The following is a 14,038-nucleotide window of genomic DNA, read 5'->3' on the forward strand; positions in this document are numbered from 1 at the left end:
TTTCCCTCGTTTCTCTTTTTTTGTGCGTCATTGTGTGTTGTCTGTTTTCACTCCTTTGTTCTCTGTGTTTACTAGCAGCCTGTAAACTGAAATGCATAGTACTGGTGAAAAATGAATGAGATATTGACAAGTTTTGAAGCATTTTAAGAATATGTAGATATATCAAAGATAGTTCATTGAGTTCCCGTGTCATTCAGTTAGGAGAGGAAATTTGCCTAAAAGTTTACTGATAACATATACATCGTGTTTTTTCATATATATATATATATATATATATATATATATATATATATATATATATATATATATATTCTTTATTGACTTGTTTTACTAATATATAAAGTTGAAATTCGTGCATAAAGTAAAAATCCGCACTTTTCATTCCTATTTTCGGCTTTGGTTCGCATTTTCATTCACTGTATTGTTTTTCAGTTTTCTTAACCCTCTACATTTGTATTAATTTCGTCTTTGGCTTACTTTCCTTCCATTTTTTGTCAGCTTTTGAAACCCTACAGTCTTTCCTTACGAGATGTGCTGATGCAAAGATCTGTCATAATATAAATTCCTTTGTGCAAATACCTCTTCCTTCGACCTTGCTATTTCTTGTGATATTATGGCATTTACATCTCTCATTTACCTCAAAGATTATCACAAATAATATCCCTAAATAATGTACACAGACAATAAAGTAAAAAACAAAATAATAATAACGCTTCCAAACAGCACTGCCCTTTTTCACTCCCAAATGTTGACTCTGAGAATAATTATGAAGTATTCAGATTTGTATATAATGTAAGTATTATTTTCATACTAGACCTTCAGCTTAACATTTTGGTGGTGATCTTCTCCGTCACTGCTTTCCATTTTCGTATTACTCTTACAGTATATCTGTGCTTACATACACTAGCATTACCTTAACCCTTCATATTTCCCTTTTCGCCATTATCTTCCTCTTGTCTCTGCATTTAATATCGTATTGAACTTAAGTCTACCTATACACACACTGACTTCCTCTTAACCCTATACAGCCTGCTATTTTAGTCGTTATTATATTTTCGTTTCTCTTTGAAATGTGTATATTAACAGTTTACATTATAGTCATTATCATCTCCGCCCTCCTCATCATCATGAAATCTCACAGACACTCTTTTGATTTTAACCTTACAGTTTATCATCATCATCATCATCATCATCATCACATACACAGTCGCATCATCTCCGACTTTCATCATCATCATCATAAACATCATCATCAAAAATTCTCATTCGCACACTAGCTTCATCATCACCCTATAGCTTAACATTTCCGTCGTCATCATCGCTCATTTCCTCTTTTTCCTCTTCCTCTTCTTTCTCTTTTTCCTTTTCCTTCTCTTCTTCTTCTTCCTCTTCCTCCTCCTCCTCCTCCACCTCGTCCAGCTTCTTTTTGTTGGCCTCTAACTTGCTCATGGCTTTGGACTTTGCTACTGCTGCCTTCTGCGCCGGACCCATATTCTCCGCCTCGATCTCCTTCGTCTCCACCAACACCTTGAAGGCCACGGATTTCTTGCCCTCCTCATCTGTAGTCCTGCCCTCGTCCTGTCGACAGAAGGAGTGTGTTTGAGGAAATGAAAGATGTATTCGTCTTACTACTGTTAATTTCCGTGGTCTCGCCCTCGTCTTGTCTCGAGAAAGAATGAGCTCGAGGAGAGAAAGTGTCTGTCTACTCTATCTACTGTCATCTTCCGTGGTCTCGCCCTCGCCTACTCGGCAGGAAGAGTGTGTCTGAGGCGAGGAAAAGTCTGTTCGGCTATCTTATCTTCTGCCAGGAGCCCAAGCTTATCTAAGCAGGGCCGGGGAAAAAAAAAAATCTCTGATGAAGTGTGTATGTATATGTCTGTCTACTGCACGATACCAAAATTCCAGAGTGCATTCGCTGTTGCATCGATAAGGATACTTACAAGCCTGTTTATTTAAGAAGAGAGAGGAAATCATTTGTCTGTTCACCAATGTACTGCCCTTAAATAAATATAAAATCTACAAGTCACATGATCACAAGGAATGAAGAGGTAGCTTTTATTCGTTGTTGTATCCGCCAGATGTCCAGTGCCAGTGTTCAGTCAGTCAGGATGGTTGGAACAATAATGGGCACAAGCCTCACCATTACAAGAAAAGGTGACGAGGCCTGTATTTCATTTTACTATCAAAGCGTCGAATCCAATAATTCTTGCACTACTACTGTGGAAGGAAAAGGGAGAAAATATGCCTCTGTCTATCTACTGCCAGAATCACTGTCACAAGGAAGGAGGAAGATTATGTTTATCTACTTTTCTATCAATTGCCAGACGTCTAAACCAAAAGATCATACAGGTCGGCTGGGACAAAAAAGTGTGCAAGCTTCATTATCGCACCTGTCGAGAAGGGTCGTACCTGAATATAAAAACTGGTCTGGCTAAGATAAACATGACTTTCAAATAACGTTAAGTGCCCCTGAGAGAATTCCTCTAGGCCTGGATAGGAAGCAAATTAGTCTAAAAAGTGTTTATAAGAGTTTAAAGAGAGAGGGATTTCTTAGGGAGAAGAAAATGTTAGATATATGATGGAATGTCAAGAGGAAAGTAAGATTTGGATTGTTTCTCTACCTTTCATTTCTGTTATACTTCCCTCCGTCTCCAACTTTCATCTCTCTTCTTTAGCCATTCTTCCATCTACTTTCCTCATCCGCAACTTTCATTCACCTCTCTCCCTGCACCTCTCCTCCCATCACTCTTTCTCCATCTCTTTTCTCCTCATCATTTTTCCTTTCTCGTGCCCTGCATCTTCAAGACCCCCTGATCCCTTTCCTTCTTACTCCTTTTCTCTACCCTTCTTCCCAACCCCTTCTTCTTCCCCCTCCTTCGTTTCCTTTGATTATCTTCCTCCCTCCTTCTTTGCACCGTTTCTTCCCCTCCCCTTCTCAGACCCTTCTTCCTCTTCCCTCATTCTTCATCTCCCCTCCTTATTCCCTCCTTCCTTCTCCCTTCTTCTCTTTCTTCACCTTCCCTCCGCATTCCCTCATTCCTTTTCCTCTCTTTCTTCATCTTCCCGTCTTTCTCCTCCCCTCCTTCCTTCCTTCCTTCTCTTTCTTCACTTCCCCTCCTCCGACCCTTCTTCTCCTGCTTTCTCCTCTCCTCTCCACCCTCCTCCTCCTTCTTCATCTCCCCTCCTTCGCCTCCCCTAATTCTTTTCCTCCCTCGATTCTTTCACAAACTTGAGGCTTGAGATCTTTCCAGTCGCCTTGAATTCAGATCACAGTTCAGACAGCTTTTTTTGGCGTGTGTGTGTGTTTTTTTTACGTTTTTATAGTGTTTATTCCGTATGTTTTTATTTACTTTTTTTCACATATTTGGCCTCTTGTTTCCTTATGGTTTTTGTTTTATTTCCTTGTGTCTTTCCTTATATTTTACCATCTTTTTTCGCTTTTCCCCTTGATTTTCTTTTTTTCTTTTATTTCCCTGTGTTTCGTCGGCTTTTCTTTTCCTGTCCCCTGTGTTTTTTCCGGTTTTCTTTGCCTTTTCTTTTAGTTTCTCTACTTTTGGGGGCTTTTGGAGATTTTCCCCTTTTATATATATGCGTCACTGAACTTTTATGTCTTTTCTTGTGATTTTCCTTATGGTATTTCACTATTATCCTTTTCGTTTCTCTTGTTTTCTTTGGTTTTTCTTTGATTTTCTGTTTTTCGTTAGTTTCTTTTTGTTTTTTTGTTTTTTATCTTTTCCCTTTATTGTTTTGTTCTCCTCTGCTAATGTTTCCTGTGTTTTCCTTGTGTTTTTCTTTACCAGTGTTCTTCTCCTTTTCCCCTTTCTTTTTCCTGCTATACTGCTCACCCACCTGCCTGGTCCTGGGTATACGCCTATGCTATGGAATGCCTTAAGATGCCATGGGATGCAAAGGGCAGAGGAGTGGGGACGAATTAGTGAGCTGCATGACCGTGAGTTTTTTTTTTTTTTTTTTTTTTTTTTTTACTGCATTATCGCGAGTTTATGCCTTATTTTCTGCTTTTTTTCATAATGACTGATATTTTGTTCTCATTCGCTGTATAGGATTATTTTTTAGTTATTTTTATTTAATGTGTGTGTGTGTGTGTGTGTGTGTGTGTGAGCAGAATTTGTTGGATATACAGAGATATCTGCTGCCAGTTCATGTTTAAAGATTTACTGTGGATATTTTCTGTTTCTTTTCTTTAATGATTCATTGTTTTCATTCCATATGTGTTTTGTGTTGCTGAGTGTGCCTGAGTATTAGGGGATTAGGTACAGAGGGGTTTCTCTTATGGCCACTGTTTTTGGATACTCAAGTGTGAGATACTAAGGTGAAATGGTAGTGTTATGCAGCCTCGCTAAGAATGGCAAACACTTCTATCAATCATCCTACTGCTTTTCAATCACCCCTCTTTTCACTGGCACACCTATTTTTATATCACTGTACTGTGTTTTTAAAGTAATTATGCAAACAGATTACTAGAGGCGTTGCTCGTTTGTTTCAGGCAGGGCACGCCTTATGCACGTCACAGTCTTTAAGAAATAGGAGACATCTACGCCACCTTATTCCCATGAATTACCGCCTCTATGCATTTACTTTTTCTCCATATCGTACATAAATCAATGTATCCGATCATTGTTAAAGCATATATTATCGAACGAGATGCAATATTGATGCTGTAACGGAACTTTTTATTTTATTTGGGTTCTTTATTTACCATTCAGTACGCTCTGGGGAGGTACTTGGATACGCGAACTCCCCATCTAAATAGAGTCTACAGAAAACGAGACAGTCTACAGTTAGGGGGGACTTGTGTAGCGCGGCGTCCTGGGAGCTTGTCATCAGGAAAAAAAAAAGACAAATGGATGTGCGTGTTGGAGGTGGAGCGCTTTGGGGGCATATCTTACAGAAATGAACGCTACAGATTTTATTTCAGCTATTTTTACCCTCGTATAAAGGGAGATACAGACCCCATGGCGACAATATCTGTTTAAATATGAGCAACAAAAGCGAAGCGGAGCTGTTTTCCTATTCAAGCCAGCCGTGAAGCGATGTAAACAATCGATGGCTTGCTGTATTATGCTGTAGATCACTTACCATATACTCCTAAAATATATATATAAAAAAGAAAGCTTGAAAACTGTTACCGATGTTAACAGCATTACAGGATAGTCTGCCTAGTTTACTCTGTCCATCTAATATCGTCCTTTCTACTTTATTCTCAACGCCGCCAGAAGATTTTGCTTAGCTTAGGGAAGACTTTAGGGACTAGATGGCTTAAATAGCCTCTTGCCATAATTAACCCCTTTACTACTGCATATCCTCCTTAAGCTGAATATAACGTCTGGCGTTAGGAATGATAAAAATATAGGACATCCTTCTAATGTAAGGGTTCATTTTAGTTTTTTTCACCCATAGTTAACACTGCCGACACTCTTCAGTATAAAGACTCTCTCCTAAGCCGAATCAAAGCGTCAAACTGCAACATAAGTAAAACAGGCGTCGTAGCTTTCAAGGAGGTACTGGAGACTGTTTTTAACCCCAGCAGTACGATGGATGTTCTCGACAAAATAAAATCTTTTGGTGAAAACAAGATTAAAATAAAACAAAAATCACTGACACCAGTAGATTTTGGAGGGAGGGAGTGTTTTCATTTGGTGAGAAGATAATTATATGACAGGAAAGTAGCAATAAGGCAGTGGGTAGATAAGGGAAAAAAAAAAAAAAAAAAAAAAAAAGCCTTTACTAGCTCCAAACTTTACGCAACAAAATCTGACCCCCTCGAGCATTAATCTCTAGTTAGGATAAAATTTTATTAGGTTCGGACACTTCTAAGCTGTGCAACAGAACTTTTTGACGGCAACTGTGCGTGTGCCAAAGAATTCGTGTGAGGGCAGGAATATGGATGTCACCATAAAAACTTAATTGTCAGGCTATCTTACGGAGAAATTAAAAAAAGAAAGGCAAACAATTAAATATGCATGGTAAAAAAAACTCATCTGGTTTTAGACTGAATCTCTTTCCTTCATTCAATCTCTACTGGGGCGAAGTCTTTTCTATAATTTACTTAGGTTGCCTACGAACAGTCTCATTCAGCTGAAGAAAGACCTTCATGATGCAAAAAAGAAAAAAAAAGTCAAAATCTACATTATGATTTTTCTTTTATTCTCAGACTTTCTTTTTTTTTTTTCAGCCAAAGAGGAAAGTAACAATGATGGAAAATAAATAAGCTGAGAAAATCTACGCGTCGAGTTGATAGGTTTTGGTTATTTCTCTCGTACAGTCATACTCTCTCAAGTAATTTCTTTCGGCTAACAGCAAGAAACTATGATTAACTAAGAATGAGCCACAGTGTCATAGAGTGTCATAGAGTGTCATTACTATCACTACCATCCATCTCACGTTCGGGGCAACTCTAGTACTGTATTTCAACCAACACCAGGATATTTTGTTCAGTTGATAGTTTGCCATACCAGCCAGAGAGAATTACTGACTGATGTTTGCCGATTCTTTTAACATGTTTATTTGTTCACTGGATATTATAACTAACGAATGGGTTTCCTACAGGCACTGCTATGACAGCTCTCCTAATTTTTGATTTCCCCTTCACCCCTTGGTTCTAAACCTTACCTGTCCTTTTTATGACAGTGGAAATGGAAATATGATGATGATGATGATGAGAATGCTAAATGAACGCTTTCACGATCATGACAACTTTAGTACTTTATTCTAGCTAAGGCCAGACGATTTCATTCAGCTGAGAGTGGGTCACAGGAGCCTAAGAGTGTTAATATTGTTAGTACGAACCCCCTCATTAGAAAAATTCAGCTTATTCCATCTAACGCCAGACGATTTTACTATACTAAGAGTGAATCGTAAGAACCAGAGAATGATCACCCTTCAGTCTTGCCCCTTGTTTGACATATTCTTGCATCCCCAGACGATTTTATGAAGCTTTGGGAAAACCACTGGTAGCTAAGATGTAAATGAAAGCGATATCTAACCAATCCAGTTCGAAATACAGCTCCAACCTTGAATGAGATGCATGCAGGTACCAAGAATTGAAAAAAAGAAAAAGTCATAGGACTGAAATGAATAAATGTAAGAGACAATTGGCAATGTTGGCATATGTGACTGATACTTAATAATGAATGAATGCGCTCTCTTCAGTCTATTTATCATTCTGAGCTGAGTATAAATATGTATAGATTAAACTTTCCTTTTCCCGTGAATAAACATAGAAAGTGTATTTAGGCCAAAAGCAGATGATTTTCTTCAGTAACGATGACTTTTAAGTGAAAAATTATATAACTTATAACCTCTTTAGTCAAATTATGTTTTTTTTTTTTTCTTGCTACCTCCAGACGATTTCATTCATCATCGTGAGATATTTTTCTTCTTAAGCTACCATACATCACACCCAGATCTTCAACTTCTCCCCTCCCCAAATTCTGCAGTTCTCAACTCCTTCGTCTCTCCATTTTCTTCTTGACGAGCCTCTCCTTCTTCTGTCCTTTCACTTTCTTCTTGTCCAATTTCTTCTTCTCTCTGTCCCTCAGCTTTCTTCTCTGCCAACCTCTCCTCCTTCTTCCTGTTTCTCCACACTATTCTTGGCCAACCTTTCCTTCTCCCTGTCCCACCACGTTCTTTTTGGCAATCTTCTCCTTTTACTCCCTGTCTCTCCACCTTGTTCTGGGCCTACCTCTCCTTTCCCCCCCCCCTCTCTCTTTCTTTCTCTCTCTCTCTCTCTCTCTCTCTCTCTCTCTCTCTCTCTCTCTCTCTCTCTCTCTCTCTCTCTCTCTCTCTCTCTCTCTCTCTCTCTCTCTCTCTCCATCCTGTCTTTGGTATATTTTCGCTACCATTTCTTCACCGTCTTCTACTGCATACTCCCTTTATCTTACACTTGGTCTACCTCTCATTAGCCCTTTCTTATTTTTATTATTTATTTTCTGCCTTATTTTTCCTCGACCTTTCTTTGTCGTAATTCTCTCACCCTTTTCATGGTGTAAATCTTCTTTACCCCAAACCCTGTTCTTAGTTAGTCTCTCCTTCTTCTTCCTTCCTTTCCCAACCACCTCACTCAGATTACTGGTTCATTTTCTGCTTACCCCTTCACCTCGTTCTCGGTCAGCTTCACCTAGTCCTAACCACACCAACTGACTCACTGTCTCACCTTACTCCCCTTGTCGACGTCGTCGTCGTCGTCGTCGTCGTCGTCGTCGTCTGAGTCGCGGTTGGACCTCTTGGGGGGCGGCGACCCCTTCAAGCCACCGAACTTGGAGGAGGAAGGTTGCGCGCCCAATGAGGTCTCGTAGTCGGCCGCTGGTTCCTTCGGCTAGTGGAAGAGGGGGAGAGAGAGAGAGGTGGATGACATGGAATCGTGTTAATTTATAGGAGAGATGGGGTTTTACAGCGTTTGAAAGTGGAATGATTCAGTCTTCCAGGCATAAATGAAGTGCAGTTTTGTGTAGACTGGCTTGTTAGGTGGAGCCGAGAATTTCAGAGGTTTGATTGATGAGTGAATGGATGTAATGTGGTTTGTTTTAACTGGGAAGTTTACTGATATTCATCCTACGTTTGTACGTTCCTGTCGCTGTCTTTGGATGCCTTCACTTGTAAATAAGTAGAAAAGAAAGAATGATGATGATGATAGTAAGCAGTGTAGATGGTGAGAATACTGGTGGCTAATGAGAATGAAGGTCGATGAAGTGTACTCTCTCTCTCTCTCTCTCTCTCTCTCTCTCTCTCTCTCTCTCTCTCTCTCTCTCTCTCTCTCTCTCTCTCTCTCTCTCTCTCTCTCATCATCCTTTAAAACATCCCATCACCCAGACCCATCTGCCAGCAGACTCTCTCCCCCTCATTAACGACATGCATAATCACCTCTCCCTCTAACTACCTCATCATGCACCTGACTCACACCTCAGGACAGTAATTAGCATTCAACAGGTGTCTCATTATTAAGATCTTCGGTATGCACTTTTCCAGGCAAACAGGCAGAAAAAATGCGGGAGTGGAGAGGTGGGGAATGTTTTATTTTGTCTTTTCTGATGTGGGTGTTTCTTTTCTCTCTCTCTCTCTCTCTCTCTCTCTCTCTCTCTCTCTCTCTCTCTCTCTCTCTCTCTCTCTCTCTCTCTCTCTCTCTCCTTCTTTTTTGACAAATTAAAGTAGTGTTCTCAACAGGGAATAAAGCTTATGATTATGATAGTGGTGGTGGTGGTGGTGTGTTTTGAATTATATGAAAGAAGTGAAATATGCGTAAGAGATGCCTTCATATTTTCTCTATCGGTCAAATCTTTCTTAAACTGGTCATCTCCTAAGGTATAAACTTATTTTAAATCGTGAAGGAAAACCCACTTGTATTAGTAAGAAAATGTTACACGTAGACATACATGGCAGGGGTAAGTATAGATGGCAAAGCGTGTAGAACTGAGGATTTCTTTTTTCAGTATACAAGCATAAAACTTCGACATTTTCTATAACTGTATAACTTATAATTAGATAACTTTTGTTGAACATTGTAAAATAAATGCATCAGTACTTACTTCCATTACAAACATTACGTAACAAAAATATAACAGGTCTGTAAACTACAATAAACATGTTCCATTTGCTAACCTTAGCATCCTCCTTGGTGCTGAAGGTGGTCATGGGGAGTTTCTGGGTCTCACTTGCATCCTTATCAGGGTCCATGGTCACAATCGTTGGATAGAGCCCAGACGAGGAGGACGGCTTGGGGGTGGAGGAGGAAGAAGCGGAAGGAGAGGAGGTGGTGGTGCGTTCGAATGAAGGAGGTGCTGAGGGGCTGGAGAGGCCATAGTACTCTGGTTTCCCGGGATCGGTTCTCCTCAGGCCTCGTTGAGCTTCACTTCTGTAGGGACGATAACATAACTAGAGGCAACATGAATCTACTCACCTCTCCTGCTTCTCTCTTTATGGATTCTTAACTCATTGACTCCGGGGATTTTTTGTTTCATTGTAGCCCATCTTTTCATCTCTTGACGATTTTATTCTGCTTAGGATTGACTTCCGGGCTAGAGGGGTTTGTGTTAGGCTTAGAATATCGCTTTTATCAGTGAGGCCTTTTCCTAAGTTGAATAAAATCGTTTCAGCAAGAATACAGTAAAAAGGACGTCACCCCATTCAAGTGGTTAATATCAGTCGGGTGACTCTGGGGCGACCGACACCGATGACTACTTGGCTACAGATCATTGCAATCACTCCTGTTTGCTTCGGATTCAAGGGACTGCTTTCTAGAATCCATGGAGAGAAAGCAGGTGAAGCTACGGAACTTCTGCTGCAGATCGTAGCCTACATATGGTCAAAATGTGACAGGATACACTTACAGTAAACAAAACAACGTATGATTATCACCAGCATTTTCACCAGGCATGTGGGTAACACTAGTTCCTTTGCTAACTATGAATTATCTCACAATTATCAAGCATACCAAAACACGTGGAAGTATGTTAATCTTGGTCTTAACCGTTTCATTTTTCAAATTTCATTGAGAGAAAAGCAAGAGGTGAAGCACTAATGTTGAAGACTGGAAAAAGAAAATATGGTTACTGAAATGGGACATGAGACATACACGACAGTATTTTCAACACACCAGTTTCTCACATACCCTGATGTTGAAGAAGGTGCAAGGTCGGATTTTTGAGAGAGGGAGCTCCTGTACAGAGGCGGTGAGTCCTTGGTGGAGGCGGCGGCGGCTACGAGGGGGGAGGTGTAGCGTGATATATTGTTGGCGGTCCCTCTGCCCACAGATGAATTCAAGTCGATGGGGTCGTACAGGCTTTTTCCTTTCCGTCTGGAAGAGGAAGGTAGAGGGAGGGAGCTTAGCTTAGGATAGGTTAGATTAGGTGATGATAGGCCAAGTTAGGCTAGGCAAGGCTAAGCGATATTAGGCCAAGTTAAGTAAGGTCATATCAAGTCAAGTGGAGACATGCTAGGTCTTGTCTGATTTGCAACGGAGAGGTAGAGGGAGCAAATAGGTTGGGTTAGGTTATTAATTGCCGGCTAGATCAGATCAAGTTAAATGGAGTTATACAAGGGATCGTCTCGCTGGGATAGGAGAGATGGGGGGGGGGGGTTAGGTAAAGAAATAATGGGAAATGGGAAAGTGGTAAGTCAGGTCAGGTCAGGTCACGAGGAGTTATGCAGACGTATGTCCTCTCGCCTGAGTAGGAAAGGTAAAGGTATAAATCAGGGGCTAAGAATATGGAGGTTAGTTTAGCTTAGATTATAACAGTCTAAGAGAGGTCTGATCAGATTATAACATTTTGATAGAGGATTGGTCAGGACAGATAAAGTCAGATGTTGTCACTGAGGGATTTGTCTGGAGATGAGAGGTAGAGAGACCATTAGGTTAGGTTGCCAAAAGTTAGGTGGGTCAAGTTAGCTTAATTTTAGGTCAGGTCAGAACTGGGTATAGGCAAAGAGCAGTCAAGTCAAAAAAGATAAAGCTGGGTCATTAGTTGGCATAAAGATAGAGTGGCATGGATTAGGTATGTCCAGCTAATTATTCTAGATTTTACTCGGTGGATGAGGCCATGACAATGGTAAAGGGGATTAGTTCACTTTAATCTTAGTTTGGTTGACTATATTGGTTGGATGAAACTTGGCTCAGCTAAAGATAATAATGTCGGGTATGTAGGCCACTTACATGAAGTCTGGCGATTCTAGCTAAGTCAGGTGATTTTAGGAGAGTGGCGCACCCGCTTGTGCCATAAGTTTGAGAGAATATGACGCGAAATTAGAAACAGAGGAGAAGCGGTTGAAGTCGTGTATGAATTCAGAGTCTGAGGTGGGAGAGCGTAAGACCCAAAACAGAGGGTAGAGTTGAGGTAAGAATAGATAGTTGAGAGTGTTGGATTCTGCCTGTAGTGGTTTATGTGTAGGCATGTAGAAGTGAAATATGCGTGTATCCATCATTTACCTATATACCACCAATCTCATTAATTAAATAGTACCCAATTACTCTTCCGAGTCCCACACTCATCCTTACCTCTCTTCCACCATATTGATTATTAATCCTACGCTCTCTCAGCTCCTTATCTGTCAAAAACAATTACTATCTAAACATATACGGTATTTCTATCCGTCCCTCTGTCTGACTTATGTCCTCCACACACTTAAACTTGGATTATATATATATATATATATATATATATATGCTATGAGAGAGAGAGAGATTGAGAGGGAGAGAGAGAGAGAAATCAAGGAGTTGCTAATCAAGCATCTCAAGAGAAAACAGGAACCAGAACCTTGTTACCCACTAGCGGGGGAGGGGGAGGAGGAGTAAGAAGGATAGGTGAGGAAAAGGGGCAGTATCCTTGCGTGCCTAGAAGACTCCCTGGTACCTCATACTCTTCCTCTTTAATCTGTATATGACTTTGATATTCCCTGGTAGGTTATTTAGGATAACTGGTGTCTCTATCATAAAAGTATAACACACAAAAGGATAAACCAGATGGTGCTAACCCCTTCAGACTGAATTTTTCCCCTCTTTGAACAGGATGCCATCAGACGAGTGACTTTTACGGAATTCCAGTGTAACTGTACTGTTGCAACCAGTGTTTTAAGTGACTGGTGTACTAGTCATACTTTAAGAGGTGTAAGATGTTTGGTAAGTGATTTATGTAGGTGACAATAGTGATGTGAGCCACAGAATAGGTGTGTGGCGGAGAACTTACTCTATTGTGTCGCTGGTGTAGCCCTGGTTGGGGTAGGCCCTGCCCAGAGTACTGATGGGGCTCGATGGCGGCCCGCGGCGTCTCTCTGCGGCCTTCCTCCTGGGGACGCAGCAGGGATGGAGGAATGATTAGGTCAGATTAGACTGGATTAGTTTAGGTTAGACTAGGGACACAATAGGGGTACGGTGTATTAGGTTAAGCCAAGGTAGAGAAGGTAGGTCAAAATAAGGAAGGTAAAGAAGGAAGATTTCCATAGTTACATGGATAAGCAGTTAAGCACACACACACACACACACACACACACACACACACACACACACACACACACACACACACACACACACACACACACACACACACACACACACACACACACACACACACACACACACACACACACACACACACACACGCACACACACACGCACACACACACACACACACACACACACACACACACACATATATATATATCTATCTGTCTATCTATTTATCTATCTATCTATTTTCATAAATGTAATCATATAATATGATATAATTCTCTATCTCTCTCTCTCTCTCTCTCTCTCTCTCTCTCTCTCTCTCTCTCTCTCTCTCTCTCTCTCTCTCTCTCTCTCTCCCCTATATCACTTTCTCTCAGACCTCACCGTTCATACCCACACCTCACCCTACCCGTACAGGCCAATATTTACTACCTCTCTCACCCTTATTCCTCCCTCCTCCTCCAACTCCTCCTCTCATTCCGTTATTACCGTCTCCTTCCCTTCCTTTCCTTAACCTTTCCACCCTTAACGCAACTCTCATGCCCCTACATTTTCACCCTTATCTCTTCCTCCTCTGCTCACCTCCATTTCACTCCTTCCTCAATTTTTTCATCTTTAGATTCACTCCCCTAACCTTACATTCTCACCTATATTATTCATCCTTCTCACAATCCCATATATCCTTTTAATTCTGTTCCTTTCCACTCTCTCCTTAAATTTATCTTCCTTAATCCTCCCATATCCTCTCTTTCCATAATACCCTTTCCTTCTTTAAGCTTAAATTTTCCCCTCCAGTCCCATTCCCACCTCCTCTTCTTCTTCCCATACCTCTAACCTGCCTATCTTTGTTTCCTTTTGTTATTAGTACTTTCTTTCCCTGTCCCTGTCTCCTTCTCCTAATACTTGCACTAACTTTCCCATCCTTACTTGTATTTTCTCATATTTTCTCAAACATTTCCAGCCTTACACAGTCCATACCGTCCTTATTTTTACAACCTCATTCCTACACTCATCCTTTCCTCGTTTTCCTATCCTTACTCCAACCTCCCCATCCATATCTCCTCCTCACCTTTATCCTCA

General features: G+C 40.7%; 1 protein-coding gene across 1 annotated transcript in view; it reads right to left on the minus strand.

Annotated features, from left to right (window-relative positions):
• Positions 1 to 1,290: 1,290 nt before the first annotated feature.
• Positions 1,291 to 14,038, minus strand: part of LOC145412848 (uncharacterized) — a 68,936-nt gene continuing 56,188 nt past the window's right edge. The window contains exons 18-22 of the mRNA XM_080282648.1: positions 12,696 to 12,794; positions 10,625 to 10,810; positions 9,616 to 9,868; positions 8,174 to 8,335; positions 1,291 to 1,578 (exon numbers count right to left, since the gene is read on the minus strand). Of these exons, the coding sequence (XP_080138774.1) occupies positions 1,291 to 1,578; positions 8,174 to 8,335; positions 9,616 to 9,868; positions 10,625 to 10,810; positions 12,696 to 12,794 (988 nt within the window). The remainder of the gene's footprint in view (positions 1,579 to 8,173; positions 8,336 to 9,615; positions 9,869 to 10,624; positions 10,811 to 12,695; positions 12,795 to 14,038) is intronic.

This window comes from Coenobita brevimanus, chromosome 94, assembly GCF_032717465.1.
Source record: "Coenobita brevimanus isolate Jiangsu-jjx chromosome 94, ASM3271746v2, whole genome shotgun sequence".
NCBI classification, from domain to species: domain Eukaryota; kingdom Metazoa; phylum Arthropoda; class Malacostraca; order Decapoda; family Coenobitidae; genus Coenobita; species Coenobita brevimanus.